General features: G+C 34.8%; 4 protein-coding genes across 5 annotated transcripts; 1 reads left to right on the plus strand and 3 right to left on the minus strand.

Annotated features, from left to right (window-relative positions):
• Positions 1–1,898: 1,898 nt before the first annotated feature.
• On the minus strand, positions 1,899–3,432 carry LOC110730133. Of its 2 annotated transcripts, none has more exons than XM_021909909.1 (2): positions 3,193–3,432; positions 1,899–2,999 (listed from the first exon to the last, which is right to left on the minus strand). In XM_021909909.1, exon 2 carries the CDS (start codon positions 2,993–2,995, stop codon positions 2,234–2,236), a length of 762 nt encoding a protein of 253 aa, XP_021765601.1. In that variant the 5' UTR covers positions 2,996–2,999; positions 3,193–3,432; the 3' UTR covers positions 1,899–2,233. The 2 variants fall into 2 exon arrangements, with proteins under 2 accessions (XP_021765601.1, XP_021765600.1); XM_021909908.1 differs by having other exon boundaries at positions 1,899–3,004; positions 3,193–3,430.
• Positions 3,433–8,331: 4,899 nt separating this feature from the next.
• LOC110730020 (E3 ubiquitin-protein ligase ATL31-like) lies at positions 8,332–8,805 on the minus strand. The gene has a single exon (XM_021909802.1). It carries the CDS (start codon positions 8,803–8,805, stop codon positions 8,332–8,334), a length of 474 nt encoding a protein of 157 aa, XP_021765494.1.
• A 99-nt stretch (positions 8,806–8,904) lies between these two features.
• Positions 8,905–14,615, minus strand: LOC110730134 (binding partner of ACD11 1-like). Its single transcript, XM_021909910.1, has 5 exons — positions 14,314–14,615; positions 12,538–12,641; positions 12,388–12,463; positions 10,580–10,663; positions 8,905–10,485 (listed from the first exon to the last, which is right to left on the minus strand). The coding sequence occupies exons 1-5, from the start codon at positions 14,317–14,319 to the stop codon at positions 9,880–9,882; spliced, it is 876 nt and encodes a 291-aa protein (XP_021765602.1). The 5' UTR covers positions 14,320–14,615; the 3' UTR covers positions 8,905–9,879.
• A 1,429-nt stretch (positions 14,616–16,044) lies between these two features.
• On the plus strand, positions 16,045–22,049 carry LOC110730135 (syntaxin-22-like). Its single transcript, XM_021909911.1, has 7 exons — positions 16,045–16,865; positions 18,888–18,981; positions 19,091–19,230; positions 19,559–19,633; positions 20,343–20,500; positions 20,579–20,679; positions 21,308–22,049. Exons 1-7 carry the CDS (start codon positions 16,675–16,677, stop codon positions 21,371–21,373), a joined length of 825 nt encoding a protein of 274 aa, XP_021765603.1. The 5' UTR covers positions 16,045–16,674; the 3' UTR covers positions 21,374–22,049.
• The last annotated feature ends 13 nt before the right edge of the window (positions 22,050–22,062 follow it).

Raw genomic sequence — 22,062 nt, forward strand, 5'->3', positions numbered from 1 at the left:
AAGGGAATCCTCCCTGTATGATCCTCCCCCCGAGCTGGCACCCTTGGGAGAGTTCCGGTCCGGCGAGGGTGATGGTGTAGGGGTTTTAGGCTTTTCGCCTACTCCTTGACGGAGGCCTTTGCTCTTGCGGTTCTTAGTCATTGCTACTAAGATAATTGCAAGATGATCTTGGTTAGAAATTTGGCTTAAAGATTTTTGAAAGTCCTCCCCACAGACGGCGCCAAATTGTTTCGGGTGAAAACAATGGGATCTTGTCGAAGGTCCGATGAAGTGGAGAAGACTGAATTCGGTCCAAGTGATGTTGGGCCGAAGGTTTCCTGCACAGTAAACACACGTAAACTAGCCTCGGGGGTGTTGCCGAGGAAGGCCCCTCCGATGCTAAAGTCAGTACAGTGTGTAGAAAGAGAACACTATGCAAGAGAATTAATTGCTTGAGGCTTTGCTTGAATCAATGTACAAATGTAATATTGATGGCTTTTATACCTTTGCATATATGGAGAAGTTGGGCCTTAGCCCAATTGGCTTGCCTTGAGGACTGATCTTTGACTTTAGCACAATTGGAGAGATGAACCTTGACCTTGGGCTTTTAATTGGATCATTTAATGCCTAGGCCCAATTGGACTAAATTGGACCCAAACAACGATTATTGGAGCTTCTAAGCCGTCTCTCATTAATGGCTTGATAGATATTTGGACCAAACCCAAGTGCAAATACCCATGTCGAGACTTTCTGAAGCAACCCAAGTCAACCCAAGTGCAAATTCCTATGTTTAGACTTTATGAAGCCTTCTAGGAATTCACTAGAAATCATTTTAAGTGATACATTTTGGTTAGCAGCCGTTAGTGTGATAGTTTCTTCAAGATCTTTTACAACATAGCTTGGAAAAATCCTTTTTTTTTTAATCTGGGAACTACCTTCTTGTTCATTTGCAGGCTTAGTAGCCATTAATGTGCCCTGAAATTTATTATCATATTAGAAATAATACTACATCAATACATACATGCACAAAGATATAGAAATAAGAATACAAAAGCCAAAGTTTTTTAATTTACTAACTCAGCTTAGAATATATTGTCACTGTTGATAGAGTGATTTGATTTAGTTTCACGGGAGGTCAGCCAGGGAGGTTGTGGTACTGGCAGGCTTGGAGTGGGGTGGGGGGTTTTCTTTGGGTATTAATTGCTGAAATCTTATGGGTAAGATTGCAACTAGATTGCATGAAATTGGCTTGAACTTGGCCCTATTTTAGATGAAATTGGAGTAAGAAATCAAAGTAAGCTTTAATGGTGATTGGTTGATTTGGGTGGTGCATCAAATGATTGAGAAGATTGATGGTATTTACTTGATTTATGATAAATTGATGTTTTTTTCTTCCTCCCAAGCTCTTCAAAATCCCATCCATATTAAACTCAAAGTTTTTTTTTTTTTGGGAATTGTGGCAATTGCATTGGAAAACAACCCGTAATAACACTCTTTCTCTTGGGTTTGTATCCAAAGTCTACAAAATCACAATTTCCCTCCTAAATTTCCTTCCTAAAAGCACTAAGCTTGCATTGGAAATTTTTCTTTTTGACGGGATGCATTGGAATTACTTAAAAGGCTTGCATTGAAATAGCCAAGGATGGGTCTTAGGCCCTCCTCTTTTGGACTTACTATGATACTAATCTGTTAAGACCATAATAATCTATGGAGTATTAAGTTCAGTTTAGCTCAGCTAAAAAAAGGGCTTTGTTAAACATAATTATATATATCTAAAAAAAGATTTTCAATGAAAACATTTTATGCAAGGACTAATGTCTTAAATCTAAAATCCATCTTTGGCATAGAGAATGGGAATTCAGTCAAGACGATTCTAGCTGGCCGTGTAATGAGGTTTTCATCAGCTAGAGAAGCAGTTCAAAGAATATTGGGACAAACTTAAAGTGACGGTGAAGAAATTGTTAGTGTACATAGTACAAACTAATAACTTGACATGTATTGCCTCTAATCTTTTGACAATAACAGGTTGTCAGGAACATTATAGGTTTATAGATACATGTATAACAGAATTATTATACTTCTACGGAGTATGTCTTAACACATGATGTGGCTTAAAACACATGCTAGGCCTCAATTACTTGTAATAAAAACAAACTACTACCAACTAATACTACTAATGACTGGCTACTCAAAACAATACAGAACTGAAGGAGCTTAAGGGCAGTAATGAATAGTTTTTCCATCCTTCTCATCACTACTCATCTTCATCTGCTTCTCTAGTTGACGGGAACTTAACCATCACACGGCCGTCTGGAAGGGTCGTCTGGAATACATGTGCATTGTTATGTGCTTCAGGCTCTGGTTCACAAGTCCACGACTCAGGGACTAGAACCTTATCCCAGTTTGTTGTGCTTCCAGTCTCAGAACCCGGAAGAAAATAAGTTGTTTCTCCCAAAACCGGCTGCTTAAGTGCCTCAGAGCTTAAATCAGTCATTGCCTTACACACTACCCTGTATGTCAATGCCAGAGGTATCCCTCCAGACTTGACATTTAGGGTAAGGACATCCAATGAAGAAGCATCGGCCAAAGATACCGAAAAGCTTGGGAAACAATTAAAATAGATTGGACCCTGAGACAGATTTGCTTCCACAAGTGCTAACAAAGAGTTCTTAAAGCTAGAGTGCCTCGCGTCTCTAAGACACACGGTTATTGGAGCTTCTAAGCCGTCTCTCATCAGTGGCTTGATAGATATTTGGACCAAACCCAAGTGCATAAAACTATGTTGCTTCTTTATGAAGCCTTTTAGAAAATCTCTTGAAAGTAATTTAGCTGATATATTTTGGTTAGCTGCTTTCAGTGTGATTGTTTTTTCATAATCTCTTACAGCATAGCTTGGAAAAATCCTAAGTACTTTTTTCTTGTACACTTGATCAATGGGGATTTTCGGAAACTTCCATCCATCAAGGTTTTTCTTAATCTGGGAGCCTTCCTCTTCATTTGCATGTTTAGTAGCCATTGACCTACTCTGAAAATAATTAAACTTTAGAACTTATACTGGTATTTTACTAGTGAATACATAAGATATAAAACAAGAGTAACAAACCGGATTGTTTACAATTCTGTCACACTGTCTAAAATTTATTGTCACATTGATAGAGTAATTTGATTTAGAATCATGATAAACAAATCCGAAGAATAGTACGGAGTACTTACCAATTTACACCCACTGCTTGACAAAATTTTCAGAGATATCAAAGGCAGAAATTTCACACACTTAGCTTTTGTAGAAACCTTGTTGCTTCCTATGTTTGCCTTGGTGATGTTAAAATATATTTATAGTAGAGAAACATGAGGCTTTTACATTCTAGATTTTTCCTCCTAGTACAGAATTTTTCTATGTTTATTTCCAAGCAGCTACATGGTAATCAATTAGACAATTACTAATAAAAAAATAATTTAACTTTTAATCATTGTCCTTGGCATTCTTTTAGTGGTTTTCTTTTAGACAAAAAAGGCTCAATTTTATCTTGTTTCCTACCATTGTAGTTACCTTCGCATTTCTTATGTCCTTGTCATACAGCGGCGGACCTGCCTTTGTGCCTGGTGGGTCAAATGACTCACCAGGGCCCAAAAAAATTATTAAGTTTCTTAAAAAAAAAATTAAATAAATAAATTAGTTTGTTAATTATTGTGATTATTATTTTAGGTCAATTTTAAGCTTGTTAATTATAAATTAGTATTGTAATCTTGTCAATTTTCTATTTGGATGATCTTTGTAAATAATTTTTCTTAGGAATTTTGGTAAAAAAATTTTTTTACATATTTGGTTATCGATTGTGACTCACCAGTCGAAAATTCCTGGGTCCGCCACTGTTGTCATAAGGTCTTCCTAAAGTCTACTCCTTTCTTTAGCATAGCACATTAGCACTTACTGAAAGAGAGAGGATGGATGAACCAGGGTCAAGGATGTAGACCTCTGCGTGGTACGTCACTCGGCGAAATTCCAGAGAACGTCACTCTACTGGATGCTAATGAGGTCATACTTACATTGGAGAAAAGTGATGAGTATAATGTATGATATAAGCACATCTGAATTTGGTCCAAGACAAAAATAAAGAGGAGAGAGGAATAGTGATGAATTCATTTAATTTTATTCAAATTGAAAGGAAAGAAATTAAACAATTTAAAGATCCAAGTTCTGTTCTACTTCAAAATAGAGTAATAGACAGATAATTATAAATGAACTAGTAGAAAATAATAAACATTTTTTTTTTTTTTTTTTTTTTGTGTAGCTAAAATGTAGTGTGTGATAAAAACACTATTATTGTTCTATTAGCATAGTGTTGTTAATTTGTTATTATACATCTGAAAAAAGACTAATACAACATGCTTGGCTACTCAAAACAGTACTGAAAGTCAGAAACTGAATATAAACTTTCTGATCTGCTTCTCTAGTTGATGGAAACCTTATCAGTCATCACACGGCCTCCTCGAAGCGCCTCAACTGAACTCCGATATCTCTGCTAGCTAGCTTAACCCTCCAGTACAGTGGGAAAAACCCAATAATCCGGAATATGCACATGATTCCATTTAGTCGTGTGTTGAGTCCCAGTAATCGTTTGAAAATAATCTGTTTCTCCTGAAGTCCGGCTCGAAAATTTGTACCGTGGATGTTCCATCACCTCACATACTACCCTGTATGACAATACTACATCTATATCACCCATCAACACATGTAAAGTAAGGGCATCCACAGAGAACTCGGCGTGGCTCAAATAAAAGAATATATCCGGATAACAATTAAAATAAAAACAACCTTGAGATAGATTTGTATCTACAAGTGCTAACAAGGATTCCTGGAAGTTTGAAAATCTAGCATCTCTAAGACAAACTTTGATAGGAGCTCTTAAATAGCCATTTTTTAGTAATGGCATAATAGCTATTTGAACCAAACCCAAGTGTAAACTCCTTTTTTGCTCCTTGATAAAACCTTTTAGTAGTTTTGTGCATATATTTTGAGTATTGGCTTTCAATGTGATAGATTGTTCAAAATCTTTTAGAGCATAACTAGGAAATATCCCACATAATTCTTTAAATTTTGACCAATAGGAATAACCAGTTTGATCCTCCAAGAACTTGTTATCTATACACCAATCGTACACTTGATTGACCGGGATTTTAGGAAATTCGGTGCCTTCTTCTGCATCATCGACAAGCTCAGTAGCCATTGATCTTTCCTGAAATGTATATAATGACACAAAGAAGATTAATTTACTTCTTTTATCAAAAAATTAAGGGAGATCAAGGGTAGAATACTCAAACTGTTTTCAAAACAAAAGCATTAAACCCTGAATTGGTGCCCCAATAGTGTATGACTTTAAGATGCTAAGAAACATAAATTATTGGTAAAACAAGGGGCTCCTAATACATGGTATTCTACTATTCTTTGTCTATCACAATTTTTTAATGTAAAGATGCTCAAGATATAATGTGCTTAAACATTGTTTAATTGCTTTTCTCTTTCTTGGCAATTTCACTCTATTCCTATTCCTTTGTCCTATTTGATTTTTGTACAATCATCAAGACATGTATTATATAAAATACAATTTTTCAATTTTAAGGGACAAAATAAGTAGCCAGAAGCAGTGGCATATCCAGGAATTCCGAACTGGAATCTTAAAAAACAAACGATACTCATATATTAATTAAATATTCAATATATAAGTTCAAATTTTTTATTATAAATGGATGGATTAAACATTTACAAAATAATAAAAAAAATAAATAAAAAAATAAAAAAAATAAAAAAAATAAAAAAACTCTACAAAAGCATTCTTCGAGTTTTATACTTTGAAAGCGTGCTAAAACATTACTACTTCTATAAGTGATAAATCTATAATTATATTGCAAAAAATCAATATTACAGGAAAAACAAAAATCCCAAGTCCCCAATAAATGAAAGTATAATGCCATGATTAAACCCACTAAATAAACTCATTAACTTCTAAGTTCATTTGACTCTCTAACTTAACAAAATGACCAACATACTACTCCTAAAATTATTGACCCAACTATGGACTAACTCATGAAGAACAACGGAAGAAATCGAAAGGAAAAAAAAAACAAAAAAAATGAGGGTGGTTGGTCTCGAACCCATGATCAAGAGGAGCCTCACTACACTAATAGTCACTCCCTTACCAATATGCTAGAGTTACATATTTGTATATTTACTTCACAAAAAAAAAAAAATTTAACCTTATTGTTTTTTCTTTTTTTTTAAAAAAAAAAAATCAAAAACTTATTATTTTTTTTCAAAAAATCTGGGGGTTCAATGAACCCCCTAAGATCCGCCCATGGCCAGAAGTATACAAAGTATATCTTTAAATATAGGGAAAAAAATGGAAAAAAAAAAAACGGTTATACCGACTATTACTAAGATTTATTCATAGGCTCATAGCATGAGATCCAATAATGTCTTTAACATCATCTACCAAGTAGAATAATTTGAATTTGATGAAAACTCTACATGACATGATCACAGTACAGGACCATCTGAAAGATCATTTGCTCAAGGATCTGATGTACAAGTCCACGACTCTGGGATTTGCACTTCATCCCACTTAATTATGGTTTGAATTCCAGTGTCCAGTTGAAAATAAGTTGTATCTCCCAATATCGGTCCCTTCAATGCATCTGAGCTTAAATTCTCCATCGCCTTACACACCACCCTGTATGTCAATGCTAAAGGTACTCCTCCGGTCTTAACACATAGAGTAAGGGCTTCTAGCGAAGAAGCATCATTTAAAGATACCGAAAAACTAGGAAAGCAATTAAAATATAATGGACCCTGGGACAAATTTGATTCCACAAGCGCTAGCAAAGAGTTCTCAAAATTAGAGATCCTCGCGTCTCTAAGACACACAACTATCGGACCTCCTAAGCCATCTCTAATTAGAGGCTTGACGGCTATTTGAACCAATCCCAAGTGCATGAACCTATGTTGCCTCTTGATAAAACCCTTTAGGACATCCCTAGATAGTAATTTAGTTGATACATCTTGGTTCAAGGCTTTCAATGAAATGGTTTTCTCGAAATCTCTTACAACATAGGTTGGAAATATCTTAAATATATTTCTCTTGTACAATTGATCAACAGAAATCTTAGGGAATTTCCAACCGTCTAGGTTCTTCACTATTTGAGAGTTTCCTTCCACTTCATTGGTAAGTTTAGTAGCCATTGCTTTGCACTGAAAATTTGATAACAAAAAAAAAATAAAATTATAGATACTATGATACTAAATCCATGTAATTATATACATACACAAATACACAATATTAGTATATTACATAAGATACAAAAACATCAACAAAATTTCAGAACATACCGATTTGCATCCCGATTTGCATGCACAAACTTCTTGGCAAGATTTGAACATCAAAACGATCAAAAGGTAATATATTTGCACACAAACTTTTGTATCAGTGCTTTTGTTGTTTGCATTAGGGATTTTTATTCATGTTATGAACATTTTTATAAATGGAGGCACAAAGAGCATTCATGAGATTCATCACTTGTACTAGAGAATCATTTTGGAAAGATCTTCTGAATTATTGCTCTTGACATCAATGGTTGTCCTTGTTAAGAAATGTTTTGATCTTGATTTCTTTCCCTAACAATCTGATAACCTATATATATATCAATCCTATCCAATGTATGTACAACAATTGGAAATACCAAATTTGTCTTGTAACATTCACATCTATGTACCAATAATGACTTAGACTCGATGTGGTTCGAAGAAGTCCACCCTTGAAACACCCCCCCGCCCGCCCGCCTACCCATTTGTAATTTATAATGCCCTTATTTGGACATCAAAAAACACATTTATGTGAAGGAAACAACAATAAATGTGTTGCTTTCCACATTCATACCCCCACAATTGATTATATTTATTTATTTTAGACAATAATCATATCATCTATTATTTCTCCCTATTAGTATTGTAAGATCATGATTCATGAACCGTATTTTGTATATTTCCACATATGCATTAACGCTATTCGTTTTGTTATCAAAAATGTAATTTTTTATTTTTCATCCAATGTTATAAGACATGATTTTGACCAATAATATCTTCAATTTTTATAATATTGCAAAAAAATACAATACAATACAATTTAGTTGATTTGCCAAATCAGACCAAACCAAACCAAGTCACCTTTTTTTAAAAAAAAAAAAAAAAAAAAAAAAAATCTCGTGTAAACTAGGTTACATAATGGATTAATGGGACACCTCTAGGTTTAACAATATACTTTCAACACAATGTAGCATATCTAACACTTCTTTGATAAATCATGGTTCAATGCTTATTTCTTCAATAGGTATTAAAGGATACCACATCTTAGGCAAAACCCTACGACAAGTAGGACAAGAATAATTTCCATAAAACCAAGGGATCATGCAAGTTTCATGAAATTTGTGACCACATTGCTTCAAAACCCACTTATTATTAGACTCTCCTTTCTCAACACTCTTTCTTTTACGAGTGTTGTTCTGTTTGTCTAATTTCTCCAAGCAAATCGCGCATACAGTGCAATTCTTGCTCACTTCCTTTATCATTTGTTCGTCTACAATGACTACCACTTCATTCAATTCAATAGTTTTGCAGTCATAGCTATGTGTTATTGTGGCTGGTTCGAATACACAGCGGTAGAGTTCTAAGAGGTGAACAGCTATGAAAGCAAACAATCCTAAGAGAAACAATGCAATATATGCTCGAGTTACATAGTAATCCACAGCATTGGCGTAGATATTTCCACTATCCATGTTTGATTTGATAGCAAATAGCAAGGGTGAGAAGATTTAATACAAGTACGTTTTTTTCATAAAATAAAATTTTTTTCAGGCAAGAAACTTAAGATAACCTTTTTTTTTTTTTTTTTTTTTTTAATAGATAAATTAACTTGAAACTTAAGGGCACTTGTATTGATGACTTTGGTGGGTTATTTAAAGATTTCACTATATGCCTTGAGCCGCTTTTCAACTTATCTGCGGCCTATTAATTTTTGGTTTTTATAAAATTAATTATCCTAATCCTAATTAAGGTTGGTTTCCTTAGATTATTTTAGGCAAGTAAATATCCTTTTTATTGGAATTTTTTTTTTAAAAAGGGCATACATAGGTAGGAACTAGGAAGAGTGCCTGTAATAAAATGGAAGCTTGTTTGAATAGTTATAGTTCGGAATAGACTTTACCTTTCTAAATTTGGAGGTGTATTCACTATTCACTTCAAATTTTCAACACTAGCGTCTACGTTGGTTCTTAAATTTTTGGTAAATTTCATAATTTGATCCATTATGCTGTTATTGCAATGCTATATTTCTTCAATTTCCAAATAGTTTGTACGAATGATATAGATATAAATGAGATTAAACTCAAATTTTGGATAACCCTACCAAACACTTTATAAATTATAATAAAATAAAATAAAAAACACCTTGTCCAGAAGAGAGTATTCATCCGAATTCTGGCCTATAAGGCTAAGTACATTTCAAAAGTTTCTCTTTCTCAATCATATATTCCCTTATAATGGAGAAAAAATGTTGAGTACTTGTCAATAAAGAAGAAAGCTTGATTTCTTTCAAAAAAAAAAGAAAAAGCTCGATTTACACTTAAATATAAGTAAAACATAACTATCCCCAAAACAAAAAGACTGACCAATACCATCAAAATGTTTAGTCCATCAGCGTGCAAACAAAGGATGGTAAAGACCCAGAAATAGTTGAATATCCACTTATAAAGTAAGTTTCGTTTACACTGGTTACTACCGAAAGTAGAGGCAATAACCGTGATAACAGGTAAACAATTCTTGGGTCAAAAATATATACAATGAGGCACATCTTAAAGGATCAAACCTTGCACTGGCTCAGGCTTTGTAGGTTGTTTCTCACTCGGGGAAGAATCCTTGGGTGATGATGAAGACTTAGGGGATGATGGAGCCTTGGGGGAGTCGGATTCTGATAGATGGACCTGAGCAAAGTCATCCACCATTTTCCTCTTCTGCTCATCTTCCGCCATTCCAACTTTCTCTATCGTCTTCTGCCCAACTTCACCAGCTGCTTTTGTCACCCTGCTGAAAGCGCCAGTTACCCAGGTGGTACCAGTAAGCACATAGCGGTTCTTCATTATGGCGGACCCTGCAGTGCTGACTTTTTCCTCAGCAACAGCTAATGCTGATTTTGTTTTCTCAGAAACCTGGAATTTCTGATCCATCTCCTTCACTTTGTTGTTAACTGCAGAAGTACCCATGCTAATCTTCTCCGTCAGACCAATCTTCTGGTCAAGAGATGCAATTTTAATAGAGGCTGTTGAAGTAAGCTGATGCTTCTCATCTAAGGATTTTGCCTTGCCAACAGCATCTTTCCCTAAGATAAAACCCTTGGCTAGCATGCTGGTAACGACATCCTCTGCCTTTCGCAGAGCACCTTGAGCACCTCCAGGGGCATCCTGTAAATTTTGCCAACCAAAAGTTAATATTGGGAAAAGCTCAAACCATTCAGATGGGACAAAGGACATTTTGAAATCACGAGCTTTTTCTTACAGCTGGCGGTGCTAAAGCAGCGGGAGGCAACTCGTACTCTGGATCCAAAGTTATTGTCACTGTCTTTTCAGCTATTGTTGCTCCCTGGCACAAGTACAAATTGGTTAGAAGAAGACGTCAATAACACAAGCAGGCCGCTTCAAGTGACTAAATTAAAATGCCGGACATAAAAAGCATCAATGCCTACAAGTGACCTCGTAGTCACAATGCCTACAAGTGGCATCCAGTGAAATAATGATACCAACTATAAACTAACTCCCCAATTTAAATAAAAAATTAAAAAAAAAAAAAAAAAAAATTGAGGAACCAAAGGTAGGGAGGGACACAATTGTGAAGGGGCCTCTTCTTCACCAATTTCAAGGGTATACTAGTACTTTATAAAGTGAACCAGTACCCCTGTTGATTGATTATGGTAATCCAACGCCATATTTATAATGCTAATGGTAAATTCCCTCGGAAAATAGTCAAAAGCAGAAGGAAAAAATCATTTCTCATAGGCATTCATTGAAAACTACTACTGTCCAAGGAAATAAAGAAGAACATCAGCACAAAGTTAAGCATATCATGTGACAAATAAATAACCAACTGCAGCCTTACCAGGTTAATTTTAAAATCATACCAACTAAAAAAGAGTACCTAAAGGTTCCATCAATGGTGAGAATAACAGAATATTCATACAAGAGCTCACAAATTGGTGATAATCATGTGTGTTGTCATTAAATTCACTAAATACATGCACACGCTATCTGGAGGATACCTAATTACCATAGCATGCTACTATCCTAATACATGATTTCGTCCTCTCTACTTGGCGGAGAAACATCTCTGGCTCATCCATGTTCATTCTCTCTAAGAATCTGGATCAAGGGGCTTACAATTAAAGCACATAAATTCGGTGACCGAGATTACTCTTGATAATAGAATTGATAGACTACTAAGCACTAACAAATCTTAATCATAATAAAATAATACGGAGTGTAAAATATTTTTAAAAAAAATTACAACTGACAAAAAAAATAAAGTACAATAAGGATCTCAACAGCAATCAGTTTGTAAAGAGGTTTGGAAATCGAGGTAAGAAATCAGCTGGGGGTTTTCACCAGATATAGAGTATATAAATGATTTGGAATGCTGCATTGCTGCTATGAAACTAACACCAAAAATAATTAAAGGACAAAGGATTTATATAGAGCATGCTCTCGGTGGATGAACTACATAGATCTGCATCAAAACTGTGGAGGCATGAACCAGTGTAATTGTGGTCTTATATAGTTATTGTAGCATGTTAGCATGCTATAGGTAAAGCATATAGCAAGAAGTTTACACCATTAACATGCATGCAAATGGGAAAAAGAGAGGAAGATGAGGCAGAAGACAAAAGCACCCAGGATACCAGGCAGATATAGCAAGAAGTTTACACCATTAAAGAGACAAAGTCAAATGTACAAAGCTCCTTGCTCTAAAAAAGATCACAGAAGAATATTAACATTGATACCCAATTTACTTGGTTTTTGCTATATGGCAATTAATGCACCAAGCACAAGCAACTCAAGAGTCACTTGGAAACTGTTAGCTTTGGATCAAAATTTACACTCTATCTCATATGCAAACATCAGAGTATACATTATGCATATTCAACTTGGAGATCCATCATACGCTAGCAGTTACATATAGCTCACAGTTTGTCAGCATTTATTTACTCCAAGAGTGTCACAACATTACAGCCAAAACAGAGATAGGAGATTTTACATGTTCTGCTAATTTATTTCTAGAATGTCTAGATAATCTACCATAAGCAAGGAAATTACCGTAAGCAAAACAGCAGTTTCGGCTCCCTGTGAGTCATTGAAGGTAACATAGGCAGTTTGGGATTCTTCATTTTCACTGCAAAAGTACACAAATTCATATTGTGCATAAGCTAACCACGACCCAAAAGTTAAAGGTGAATGAAAATCTACCTCTTCATCTCCAAATATACAATATCACCGGAAAAAGAAAAGAACTCCTTGAGCTCTCGCTCAGATGCCTTAAGAGAAACATTGCTGACTTTAACAGTCTTAGCCTGAAATGAAAGATATAATAATACAAGTTTAAATCTTTTTCATATTTTTTAGAAGAAAGATTATGTGCAATGATCATACTCCAGAATGACACTTATGCCAAAAATGCATGAAGTTATCACATGGTGTACAACACGCCAAAGGATATCTAAAGACAAATATGAGAGAACTAACACCAAAATTAATCTCTTCTTGTTTTCCCTCTAGGGGTATATCATAATTAAAGAGATTAATAATTAAAACTTGCAACTAGGAACACAATTGCATCAAAGAAGTTAATTTCTCAAATCTCAAGCCCCAATATTCAATTGGATATAATGATAAAAGCAATTTTAACACAGAAGGAAATATACCCTGGTGGGTAAGTGGTGTCTCACACATAGATTCATGTAATGCAATTAACAGCAATACAAGCAATATTGCTCAACCAGTAAACAGCACCTTGATACCATGCCATCAAGAAAACCACAACCTTATTTCCTAATGGCCATTTATTGGCAAAAGACGGCACATGAATACCATGTAAGCCTACACTTAAAAACTGCACAACGCCTTCATTTAGTCAGAATATTAAAATGACAATGGTTCAATACGACTGCATACGAAAAATTTCTAGCTAAAACAAGGCGGTAGATGTTTTTTAGTGTGTGTGCACAACTATGCGTGTATAAAAGGGGAAGGGTCATTTGCTAAAACTATTATCTTAAGGAAACACATACAGTTCTTAACTAGCATCTCAAAGTTCAAAACTTCCCTCGATTGACATTTTATACAAGGTCAGCCAATAGAAAAAAGAGCACAGCTTTGCGTGAAGAAAGCATATCTCAACCATTTTTGTTCTGTTTCACCTCATCTTCAATCAATCACATTTTATAATTCATTAATTTTTTTATTTTTTTTTTTCAGTGAACATTTCATAAATCAGTGTAAAAATTTTGTTATATTTGATTATAATACATTTCCTACAAATGTGAAGATAACAATTAAGCCTAAGGATGATTAAACAACCATAGCTTGTTCTAGTGGCAAAGACCCATTTAATGACCTTAAGGTCCCAAGTTCGAGTTAGTGACCATAACCAAGTTCGAGTTTGACCTTCCCAAGCTCCAATGGTTTACACTCGCTATTGGGCCGGGCTTAATCCTAAATATTGAATGGGCAGGCTCAGGCCCATACGCCATACATGTCAAAATTGATAAAATCAAGCTCATTTCTATATTCTAAACGTAAACATGACTACTTGTTTCAAATGGGCAATAAAATTAATCGATTGATTTTAATCAGCTAAACTGAATCAATCAATAATGACCAAAAGCATATATTATAATTCAATTAAAAGTGACGATATTTATATTCCATATTTTAATTAGGTAGGTAAATTGATTAATTGCAAATTTTCCAACATTACATGATATTTTATAAAAAGTTAAAAACAACTAGTCAAACAAAACCAATGACATTTCTTCATCACTACAAATCAACCAGAAGAGATCACACATTCACACAAACAACAAAAAAAAACGAATCTAAACATTTTCAGATCTAACATTAACGAACGAACAAATTTTAAAAAACCGCAAACAAAAAAAAACGACGAAATTAATCGAAACGAAAACAATAAGATTAACAACGACAAAGAATGAAGAGAGAGAAATAGGATGAATGAAAACTTACCGACATTTTTGTAATAGAAGGAAGAAAAAGAGGTTTTAGAGAGAGAAAATGTAATGGAAGAGGAGAGAGAAAGAGGAGGGGGAGTTTTGAAGAAGAAGAATATGAATTCAAGGGGAAGGCTCAATAAAGGTTTAGTTTTGCCGGCGAGTGAAGCACGTGAGTTGTGGGTGGGGGAGTTCACTTTTTCATTTAAGCACGATCGAACGATACGGACTATTTATTTTATTTTATTTTAATTAATTATGTAATTAATCAACGGTTTTGGGTTATTTATGGAAGAGTAATTAAATTAATATGCGTAATAATACGGTAAGAATGAAATCTACGACACGCGGTTACGAAAAAGGGTAGGATTGGACCTACCTTTTGTTTTAATTTTTTTCTTTTTACAGTCTTGTTTGAATCTTTGTCTTTTGTCTTCACCTCTATTTTACTGACTAACATAGTTACTTTTTAATTATTAATTGCATTCTCAGCTAATTTTTATTGAATTTAATTGAAGAGGTGTTAGGGAGGAAATCACCTTCTTCACTTGAATTATGTGGTACAATTACATGAATAAAAATAAAAAAAGGAGTTTTTTTATAAGACTGATGATATGAAATTTGTTTTTATGTCAAATTACTCACCTTTGGTCATTAGTAGTTCTTAATTTATGACTTTGTGTCATCCACATACATATACAAAGTGTAACTTAGTTAAATTATACCGAAAATTATTTTTTTGTAACTGTTTATCGATGTTAGTTCATGGATATGGCATATGGGTGGATAAACTTGACATGCAAGCTCAAAGCCTCCACTTGCATTTAGTTGATTAAGAAATTGGGCTTCTGACTAAATGTCTCGATTTACGTGTTCACATTTTAACACACAAAACGAGGCATTTACGTTATTTTTTTGTCAAATCTGAGCTCAATTTGGTTTCCTAAGGTCCAAAATAGCCCCCAAAACCTATGACGAAATATTTTTTCAACGCACAAATCGATAAAAAAAATATTAATAATGGAGAGTGAGCCCCATTAACTGAATTTTTTAACGACAGGATAACGGCAAGGTTACCGTATGGAAACAAAAAATATATTGGAGTTACAGTGTAGAAAGTGATATATGTTGGGGCACAACGTAGAAAAGTAAAAAAAAAAAAAAAAAAAAAAAAAAAAAAAAAAAAAAAAGTTATTATATAGAAAAACCCTTTTTATTTTTACATAGCTCATTTGGCATGGTTTTATGTTGCCCCCAACAAACTTGAGCTGAAATAAACTGAACTGATTGGAGTTGAACTGAACTGAAATTAAGCTAAAGAGAACAAACCCTAAGTTTGTCAAAATTGATCCATGCCCAATTACTTGATCCAAAATTCTTTATTTGAAACCCAAGCAACCTATAATCGAAATTAAACTAGCCAATTTTGACATAATTTTAATTTGAACCAGGTCAACTCGAATGTGCTGTCTATTTTATTTAGACACGCATATTGACAATACAATTGTTGATGATCTAACTAACCCAAACAATAATAACCTGAATTAGACTGTATTTAAATGTTCCAATTCCCTCTTCTGAATTTAAATACCTACTCTAAACTTGAGCTCAACTTGTTATTAACACATCACTCACAAGTCACAACATCTCAAACAAATCTTATAAATACAACTGTACATTGTCATTCCATTGTCATATTATGCAACTTGAAGTTCAAATACTCCTAAAACTCAAACAAACCAAACAATTTGTAGCCAAGCTTGTTCTATTACGTTTGTATAAGAGGTTGTGAGGTGGGATCAAATTCCATTAGAGACACTTTGATGTTGGGAGATTCCCTTATCCTTCCCCCTCACTTCTAAAGTGTCTAGCCCACTAATCTTGATCGGGTGAACCTGTGACATTCCGATCCAATAGGATTCTTCTCCTTGCAAAAAAAAAAAAAAAAAAAAAAAAAAAAAAAAAAAAAAAAAATTTGTAGCCAGCTGAGAGTTGAACTACAAAATTCACAAACCGCCCAAACTTGACCACTACACGACAGATGTCTTAACCTAGTTGGATTACAAAATTCACAAACTCCCCACATTCCTGCCACGTGTAACTCCGCGGGTCCACGTAAGACCTGGCTTCACCTGGCCGGCGGGAACCCCTCAATTTTCCACGATTAAAAAATTAAAACAAATTAAAAAAAAAAAAAAAAAAACCTTTTTACATTCTTCAACTTCCTCAATTATCGCAACTTTTTCCTGCAATTCTGAAAAAGTTTTCCCAGAATTTCCGATCCTTTTTTTAATCAAATCCCCCAAATTTGTTCCTTGTTTGGGAGGATTGATTGAAGAGGAAAAAGGGGAAATTGGGGAGGAGAGAGAAAATCGAGATGAGCTTCCAAGATCTTGAAGCGGGTCGTCGGCCATTGGCGTCGAGACGTGATTTGATAAATGCAAACCAAGACTCAACTCAGTCCGTCGCTTCTGGAATCTTCCAGATTAATACCGCTGTTTCTTCTTTTCAACGCCTTGTTAATACCCTAGGCACCCCCAAAGACACCCTTCAACTTCGTGAAAAACTGTATGTCTTCTCAATTTACCCTCAATTTTGGTACATTTTGTGGTATTTTTGATGTGTTGTGATTTGATGTGATTTATTTTGGTCAAACTTTGGGGAATTGCCGTTTTGATTTTGTAAATTGGGTGATTTTGTGGTTAATATTGCTTGGGTATGTGTGAATTATGATGGGTTTTGTGTTAATTTTTCTGGGTTTAGCTCTGTTTGAGGTTTGATTGCTTTAGTTAGGTTTATGCTGTGCAATTCTGTGAGTTTTGTGGTAATTTGGCTAGGTTAAGGCGTTAAGCTCAATGTGAATTTTGGTTGGTTATATTTGTAGTGGTTTATTATTTTGCCAACGAACAAGCGATTCTGCTGTCACTTTTACTGGTTTTTGTTGTAATTTGTGTGGATTAAGCTCTTTTTCTGGTTATGGTGTATTGTGCCATTGTTGTTTGCTATGCTATCGGTTGAAACATGTGAAATGTGTGATGTTGTTGTTGTGAAATGGATGGGTTTTGTCAGTTGAGCTATGGCAGGGTTTGTGATGATTGTGGTTATAAGAACCAGTTCTCTGGTTAACAAGTTTTTTACTCTAGGACCTTTGGGGGTACAAGGTAACTTGATTGGATGAACTTCGGTAGGTGAGATTTTGGTTTCATCCGTAGGTTAATTAATTATGGTTATGAGTTGAGGAGCTCCTTTTGCATGTTCCAATTCAGGGGTTGGTTGAAATTAGTGAGATTCTGCAGTTACATGTTGTGGCTTGTGTGATGGATCTAGTAATGGGTGTAAGTTAGTTGATTTATTCTTGCAGAGGCAATTTTATAGAAGTTATGATATTTGGCGTTGACCTAGAATTTTAGTTGCTCGGGAAGCATGATTGAGGTTGTGTTAACTGTTAAGTGGCTTAAGTTTGGTTTAAAGAAAGATACATTGCTGCCACTGAGATTTTTTGTTTTACATAACGGAAACCTAGACTCCTAGAGCTACGATTCCATTCGTAGTGATTCATGTGGGATTCAGATGGTTGAATTGCAGTGTTTGGCTGCTGAGGCAACAGATTTTTTCCCTGTCTCCAGTGGATACTCATCAAGGTTCACTGCGCTTGCTTTTCTTGTCTACCGTAACTCTTTTTATTTATCTTAAAAACCTTCAAGGATAATAATTCGTGGCATCTGTAGATTCTTTACATGGTTTACAAGGCTGGTTCTAGAAACTTATAAGGACCCTATTAATTTATTAGCACATACTGGATAATTTATTTGCTAGAATAGGCAAAATGAATGGAGAAATGCTGCTCATTTCAACTTTATCAAGCATGAAATTGGTTTGCCCTTGATTCATGCATTTGGAGTATTTACTTGTTTATTTCTGTAAAAGATGATGCTAAGGGCCTTAGGCTACTTTTGGTTCAACTTATTTTGTTTGTAATTAATATATTTGAACTTATTTGAAATTATCTGATCTTGTCTGAATTTTTTTTGTTTGAAATTGTCTTATATTTGTGTGATTTTGTCTGAATCTGTTTGAAAAAAAGAAAGCAGGCACATTTTCATTAATTAGCAATTCAGGTGTAGGATTGTGCTGCTTCTCCTCCTTGTTTTCTTCTGTAATGTTAAAAAAAAAAAATCATCAAAATGGTAGTCCTCCAATCCTCAGTTATTGGAATGACTAGAGTTAATTCCATTGAATGGAAGTGAGGAGTGACAAAGTAACTATGCCTGGGGACCATAGAGATTAGTCAAACTACTAGATTCGTTCTATATGCCATTGTCATGTACACTGTTTCTGCTTCTTTGGTTTTGCACTGATTTTCATTTGGTACTGTTCTAGTTTTCTGAACAGTTGAATGTAAAATTTACTTTCTGGTATCTCTTGATACTAATGGGAGGTTGAGACTAGTCCTATTTTTAAAAACTTTTCTACATTATGTGGGCTATTTCTCAATATATAGCATGACTTGCCCTCCTTCACTGTTTACATGTGACTGTGCTTTTCATTTTGAATTAGTCTTCTCTGAACTTTGTTTCATCCTGTTAATAGCCACAAAACAAGGTTACATATTGGGCAATTAGTAAAGGACACTTCAGCTAAACTCAAGCAAGCAAGTGAGGCTGATCATGACAGTAATATCAGTGTAAGTTTATTTTCTACACTTCAGGTTCTTTGAGTGTGTTCCTTCCTTAATTGGGTATTTACACTCTTCTGAGCTAAAATTTTATTTCACTCTCGTTTCATGTATTTAGGCAAACAAGAAGATAGCTGATGCTAAACTTGCAAAAGATTTCCAAGCAGTTTTGAAGGAGTTCCAGAAGGCTCAACGTCTTGCAGCAGAGCGGGAAACAGCATATACCCCTTTTGTTCCTCAGGCTGTTCTTCCTTCTAGGTACTTAATGTTTTTGTCAAATTGCATGTTTACTACTTGCATGGCATTCAGATATTACGCCTAAGTAAAAGTTTGTTATTCAGGATCATCTTTGCGTTTCGTTTATGTCAAATATGGAGGAGCATTATTGTCCGTAATTCACAAGTAGCTATTGTCGTTTTTTCATGTTTGTTTCATGTTTTCTAGTTTGCTGTAAACAAAGACAAGAACTTTTTGTACTGTCTACTGATCTTATATTTTACTGACTGTCTTTTGTTTCAGCTACTTGTTGCTTGTAATAAAAGATTACACTGGTGACTAAACTAGTGTTCTTTGCCTTCTGTTGTAGTTACACAGCTAGTGAAGTTGATGTGAATTCAGATAAGACGCCGGAGCAGCGGGCTCTTCTTGTGGAAGCTAGAAGGTGAAGATCCACTTTTAAATTTGTGTTAAACTAAATGCTTATTCTTTTATTACAGCTGCCAAATTCTTATTTCAGGATTTTAAGTAGTCCTATTACCTGGTTCTAGTACCTTGATATTTCTTTCATTTGGTAATATAGTTATGAGAATTATCATGGGTTTTGATGTAATTTATTGAATGATTACTTGAAAAGTTGCCAGTTGTCATTGTTTAGTCATTGGATTGTATAAAACAATAAGGTTCTCTGACATCAGGTTGGGGTTATTGCCTATAGTCTGTCTAGTTTCAAAGTCTGTACCCAGTACCCAGCATCATGCCAGTATCCTCATATTAATATATATCAGCACAACCCTCAAAATGACTTGAAAATTTTAAATGGAGAAAAACAAATTCTCTGGCAGGAGTTGTTAGATGTGAGTGAGGGTACTGATGAAGTCCTTGCAAGTTGCAACATGACACCGAAAATTTCCTTCTGGGTATGTTGTCAAGCATCATCTGATTTTGCAAGTTTGCCTTCGCTACAACATAAAATAGGATTGTCAATTGTCATGAATTATGATAACAGACTAAAAAAAAAAAGCGACTTATCATAGTTGTTGCATGGATGAAGCATTAAATTGATGTTAATAAATTGCTATAAATCATGATGTACGAAGTAAAAAACAGCCACTTAGTTGCCCAATGACCTAAACTTTCTTGGTGTCGTGCAGACAAGATGTGTTACTGTTGGACAATGAGATATCTTTTAATGAAGCTGTCATTGAGGAAAGAGAGCAAGGAATACAGGAAATTCAGCAGCAAATTGGTGAGGTAAATGAGATCTTCAAAGATCTTGCAGTGCTTGTCCACGATCAAGGAGCTATGATTGGTAAGTTGTCTGCTACTGCTTACCATTGAATCGGTATACAATGTGTTATAGTATTAATATAATGATTCTTTTGCACAGATGATATTGGGTCCAATGTTGAGAATGCTCATGCAGCCACTGCACAGGCGAGATCCCATCTCGGAAAGGCATCCAAAACCCAGAGATCGAATTCATCACTGGTGCGTTGTGTTTTTACTAATGATGTTCGTTTATTTTGACTGGCCAGGCTATTTTCATTGTTGCTTATGAATGAAACTCTAGATTTTTGAACAAATATATAGTTAATTGATGGATCATACTTGAACGTCAATCGTCATCCAACATATTTAACAGCTGCTCTTGGGTGAGACAAGTTTTACGCTAAGTGGATGAAGTGTGCATTGTGCAACAACTCGTCAATTCACCGCTTATGTGGCATATTTTCTGTCACCTTTAAACAATATAGCAAATTGCCCATTATATACAAGTAACTAATTGCTCCTCAATTATAGAAAAAACCACCCTATTATTATATAAGTCACCCCTTGAGCAGTTTAAGGCACCACTCAACAATACAGTTCACCCTCAGCAATATAACCAGTAGCCCTAACACTGGCTAATTGCATCGAAGTGTTGTGGTGAGACTGAACATTTTCTTCTTTTTCACTTTTAGCTAATACTACGTATGAGTTTACCTTGTCCTTTATGATACATCTTATCAATAAGCAAGTGGGGATTGTCACATACACATTTCTTGTACATTTGTAAAGTCTTTAAATTGTTTTCTTGTCTTCTCATTTTCTGATGACAATTGTTTATTGAATGCAGACCTGCTTGCTCTTGGTAATCTTTGCGATCGTTCTCCTGGTTGTTCTTATAGTCATTGTAGCATAAGGAGGAAGGAGTGGAACATTTCCTCTTTGCATGAGCTGAAAAGGTTTCTTGTCTGGAGAGATTCAAAGTTTCCATTCTCTCTTCCTTTTCTTCCCCATGTTGCCTTGTATGTATGGTTGTTGGAAGCAGGGACATAAGAAAGATTGGTGGGACTGTGTTATGCTATCAATTGCAGGCTTAGGTGATTGTTGCAACACTTTCAGGTCGCTTGGCATGTAAACTGGATGCAGGGGAGTTTTGAGCTGTTTCTAGTTGAATTTGGTTGGGTTGTCTATGTATTCTGTAAGTTGTGACTTGCTGTCCAACTACATCTCTCTTTTTTATCATCCTTTCAGTTTAATTCATAATTCTTTTTTTTTTGCTATTTTCCCTTAAAAAAAAGAAAAGAAAAAGGTCCGTGTTATTTGGCTGAAAATTTCTTGTCAAATTGTCTATTTTTTGGGATTGGCTTGTGCGGATGCATATAATTTCCCTGTTTTTTTCTTGAAGAGTGTCACATGAAGTGAGAAACTTATTATCGCAGTATCGCTGGTCAGTTTATATCTGAACCTTTGTTAGTTTGTTACTATATAATCAACATTATGTTGCATCTCTTTGGTTGCAGAACCCTATTGACATTGTATAAATGTATCATAAGCAAGTGTAAAGGTATAAAAAGTCGCAGATTTATCGCTCATTAGTCTCCTTAA

The sequence above is a fragment of the Chenopodium quinoa genome, unplaced genomic scaffold, assembly GCF_001683475.1.
Source record: "Chenopodium quinoa cultivar QQ74 unplaced genomic scaffold, ASM168347v1, whole genome shotgun sequence".
Taxonomy (NCBI): Eukaryota; Viridiplantae; Streptophyta; class Magnoliopsida; order Caryophyllales; family Amaranthaceae; genus Chenopodium; species Chenopodium quinoa.